The sequence below is a fragment of the Aptenodytes forsteri genome, unplaced genomic scaffold (genome assembly GCF_000699145.1).
Source record: "Aptenodytes forsteri isolate BGI_AS27 unplaced genomic scaffold, ASM69914v1 Scaffold110, whole genome shotgun sequence".
Taxonomy (NCBI): domain Eukaryota; kingdom Metazoa; phylum Chordata; class Aves; order Sphenisciformes; family Spheniscidae; genus Aptenodytes; species Aptenodytes forsteri.
The window spans coordinates 578,043-582,290 of record NW_008794583.1 but is presented as its reverse complement, the minus strand read 5'-3'; the positions used below and the strand labels follow the sequence as shown (position 1 = coordinate 582,290).

General features: G+C 52.7%; 2 protein-coding genes across 2 annotated transcripts in view; both read left to right on the top strand.

The window, feature by feature from the left end:
• The window catches only part of LOC109279267 (loricrin-like), a 1,597-nt gene extending 1,037 nt beyond the window's left edge, over positions 1-560 (top strand). Inside the window, exon 2 of the mRNA XM_019470283.1 lies at positions 4-560. Within this exon, the coding sequence (XP_019325828.1) occupies positions 4-560 (557 nt within the window). The remainder of the gene's footprint in view (positions 1-3) is intronic.
• Positions 561-1,734: 1,174 nt separating this feature from the next.
• The window catches only part of LOC109279266 (loricrin-like), a 12,843-nt gene continuing 10,329 nt past the window's right edge, over positions 1,735-4,248 (top strand). The window contains exon 1 of the mRNA XM_019470282.1: positions 1,735-1,791. Within this exon, the coding sequence (XP_019325827.1) occupies positions 1,735-1,791 (57 nt within the window). The remainder of the gene's footprint in view (positions 1,792-4,248) is intronic.

Sequence of the window (4,248 nt, the reverse complement as noted above, 5' to 3'; positions counted from 1 at the left end):
GAGGATCCCGCTATGGCATGGGAGGAGGATCCAGCGGTGGGTATTCCGGATCAAAGAGCATAATTGGAGGTGGAGGTAGTGGGGGATCCTCTGGATGCTGCAGTGGCGGATCCAGTGGTGGGTCTTCAGGAGCAAAGATCATAATTGGAGGTGGAAGCAGTGGAGGGTCATCAGGCTGCTGCTCTGGGAGCTCCTCAGGCTACGGCATGGGAGGAGGGTACAGCAGTGGCAGTGGGGGCTCAGGCCAGAAGATCATTGTGAGCTCAGGTGGTGGGGGAGGTGGCTCATCCGGGTGCTGCAGTGGGGGATCCAGTGGTGGGTCTTCAGGAGGCAAGATCATAATTGGAGGTGGAGGTAGTGGGGAATCCTCTGGATGCTGCAGTGGGGGATCCAGTGGTGGCAGTGGCGGTTCCTCGGGCCACACAATCATCATCAGCTCTGGAGACGGCAGCGGAGGGTCCTGCCAGTCCACACAGCAGAAATGCCCTATTGTCATTCCCAACATCGGGTGCCATCAGACCAAGCAGGCCTGCCACTGGCCCTCCAGCCACCAGAAGTAACAGCCACAGGCGGCCCCGGTTCTCAGCAAGAACAGCCCTGCCTCTGTCTTCCAAGTTTGCTTGTTTCCTCCCAGCATGTCCTCTTCCCTTCTCTTCCCTTGATGCTGTATCCCTGCGTGGTGAACTCCCAGGTGGCCTTTCTCACCCATCTATGTGAAGGGAAATAAAAATTACTCTGTACAGAAAGAACTGGTTTTGCAAGGTTGCTTTTATCCTTTGTCAGTCCCCTGTTTACTTTCAAAACGTGAATAATACGTCAAATACATTCAGCTGTGAAATCTTCAGCCTGCAGTGCTGGAGCAGACGGGTGTTAACAGATCTTGCTTGAGAGACCTTGTTGCTTAAGCAGATGATCTGTGTCCCTCTTCCAAATACTGTCCACCAAGGCTGCAGCTTCAGCCTGGGGAACAGCTCCACCTTGGTTTCCCCTTCCCAGAGAAGGAAGCAGACCACAAGCTCTGGATTTCACTGCAGGGATTTTCAGTGCAGACAGCAGCATCCTTTGGAAATACAGTTAGGTTTTTAGGTACTCCATTTCTCTAGATTTATCACAAGAAAACAATTAATTTTGGTAGGCAACATTCAGCAGCATTTGTGCTGAAGTCCACAGCAAGTCCTCTTTGGAACAGGTGTGGTTACAGTCTTGCATTCAGTAAATTTTAAAGCTAGAAGGACTTTTTGTCCCTTTCACATACACAGCTGGTAGGCAGGAGACAGAATTAGGAGTAAAAGGGATCATCGGCCATGCAAACGCTTGAGGCTCATGACTGACTGGATTCTGCCTTTTGCAGAAAAATTGGAGAGTTCCTCTTACACCAGGAGTATCTTCATCCTGTCCTACGCTATCAACGTTAGCATTGCTGTGCATGAAGGAAGCTGCTGGGAAAAAGGATTGTAGGATCTGGCCAAGATTTTTCTCTCTCTCTCTCAAAACAGTGCACACCAAGGCACCATCCATTGAGGTCTTTGCAGTGATGAGACTGAAAGATAACGTGACATGCCAGCCCATCCTGACTGGACTGCAGGGCAGAAAAGGGCCCAGACAGACCATCAGAAAACAGGCAGCATGGTCCAAATGTGGGGCAGCCGCTGCCAGGAAGCCTTTTGCACCCACCCTTGCCTTTACCAAACAATGGTATTAAAGCTGCTCTTTAACTTGGGGAGGGTTGTGGCGATGCCAACCCCTCCAGCAGCTGTGGCTCCAGCCACGCTCTTCCTCCGCATGGGGCAAGTACCACACATGCACGTGTGCTACAGGTTCGGTGTTTACAGTCCCTGTGGGGTCCAGCCTTGGGGTCTCCGCACACCAGCGCTTGCAGGAGCACCTCTCACCACTCCTGCTGAAAGCCTCCACAGCCTTCCCTCGCACCCTGGGTCCTGATGAGCTGCAAATCCTCGGCCCTGCTTTGTGCAAGTCCCTGCACGTTAAATGCATGGAAGGGATCAAGGTGTTGTGATGCTCGGTAGCACAACACCCACACTTCACGGGTGAGAGCCAGAATTGCAGTGACACCTTAGATTTCCCTTTGGTGATGAGAGTGGAGCTTAGGCCACTGGAGGGAGTCCAAAGCAAAATGAAGGAAGCCCCCTGCACCCACGTTCCTGGTGCTGATGGTCCTGTCCCCATACCAATGGAGTTGCATGCATGCTCAAAATTATGTTCATCATGACAGGGCTGGGCAGCCTGCTGCTGCTGTCATGCATCCTCTCGGCTAAAGCCCCCCAATTATGCTTTCCTCTACTCAATCTCCCATGGGGGTGGATGCTGTTGTCAGCCTCCAAGCATGCATGACGCAGTGACAGGATGAAGCTGCTGCAAAACACAGCAGCCAGTGCTGCGATAACTCTGCTGACAAACTGTCACTCTCCAGCAAGCAAAATACCCAGATGCCTCCCCAGCCTCAGGGGTGGGTGGGCTGGCCAGTGAAGCAGGATCCTCAGAAAATAGGTCCTGCTGAGACAGAGGGAATGTTTAATGCCCTAGAGTCCAAGGGTAGGGTCTCGATGGCCTTCAAATGCACCTTTGCAACCAGAAAGATTTCAAGACTTTCCCCGCCGCAGCCTGGTGATCAGGACCCCTGGGAAGCTGGAGCTGAGCACAGACCTCTCTGCTCAGTCAACAGCAGCATCCACCTTGGGCTCCTAAAAGCTTGAGGAGAAATGTCCCTCATGTCCCTGCCATCCTCACAGGGCCCTCTGAAATGGATCTGGGCTGGGGTGCTCCAAAGCAGTGCACTGCCCCATCAGAGGTGGTACCTTTGGCCTGTTGAGCACATGGTTGCCTTTCCCAGCCGGTTGGATGTACTCCTGCTCCCCATCCACCTCCCCATCTCACCAGTCCGGAGGAAAACCCTCTTTCCCCAAAAACTCCCTGGGACTCTGCTCCAGCGCATCCTTTACCCTTGTCCTTCCATCATGCTCTGGCCCCAAGCCGCTCCAGCCTCCATCACGCAGCATCTGCTCTGTCTCCACTCTCTGCTGAGTACCCGAGAACCTGCAGCCTAGCAGAAATGCATTGGGGAGCCCCCAAGGTAGACCCCCAGAAGCCGTTTGCCCTGAACGTTTCAGAGCAAGACTCCCGGAAATTAATCATTAAGTAGAATTAGCAACTGCAATGCAGAACGTAATTGATACATCTCCTTCCTATCACCTATCTTCTGCAAGTGAGTCAAAGAAGGAGGTAGCTAAAGCCAGGCTCAGTAAATACATCCATCAGCATTCCTTAGGGTGTCTCACTTCCCTTAAGAGCACAATGCCTACAATATAAAAGCTCACCTATCCCAAGGCTCTTCATTCACCTGCCACCGAGCCCTGCACACATTTCCAGTTGCACTGAAGGTAAGCCCGTTGATACGGAAACTTTTTGAACCCCTTTGCAGAGAGGTCGCTCCACCGGTTGGTCTTTGAGCACGCTTTGAATGAGGGAAACATGCTAGCTCAATGTCAGACGGGGTTCTCCAAAAACCAATTTGGTGTGCCAATAGGACTGCCTTCCTTACAGGAGAGAGTTGTAGCTGATATTCTAAGGGCACACAAATATGGCTGAATTTTCAGCTGCTGTGAGTTTCAGCAGTCTATAAATCCAGAAGGATCTACAGTGGGACTAAATTTTTTAGACTGATGGCTCTGAGCGTGTCAGATCACGTGTGCAAATCTCTGGAGGTACTCTCAATGTTCCTGCACGGAGAGTTTTCCTGTTACTGTTATGATCTGCAGACCAGGCCCTGGGAGGTTTTCATTGCAGGTCCTTCCTGCTGTCTAACAAGGGTGAGGGAGTTTATGAAGCTGCCATTCTTGTAGGAGTGCAGCAGATGGGGTAGAAGGGTTATTTCCTGGCCAGCACTCAATTTTTGGTGTGAAGGTTCAAAGGCATCTCCAAGGAGCTCCTTTCTGACAGTCTCCAAGGAGCTCCTTTCTGACAGCACTGTTTCTTACAGGTTCACTGCTCAAAGATGTGCTCCAGACAGACCTCCGGAGGCTGCCATGAAACATCCTCCCAGTCCAGCGGATGCCACAGCGGGGGCTCCTGCTGCCACGGGGGCAGCTCCTCCAGCTACCAGGCACAGGGCTCCTCCTGCTGTGGCGGCTCAGGCTCGGGCAGCTACGGCGGGGGCAGCGGGGGCTCTGGCAAGATCATTGTCACCTCTGGCGGAGGAGGAGGAGGCTCATCAGGCTGCTGCAGTGGGGG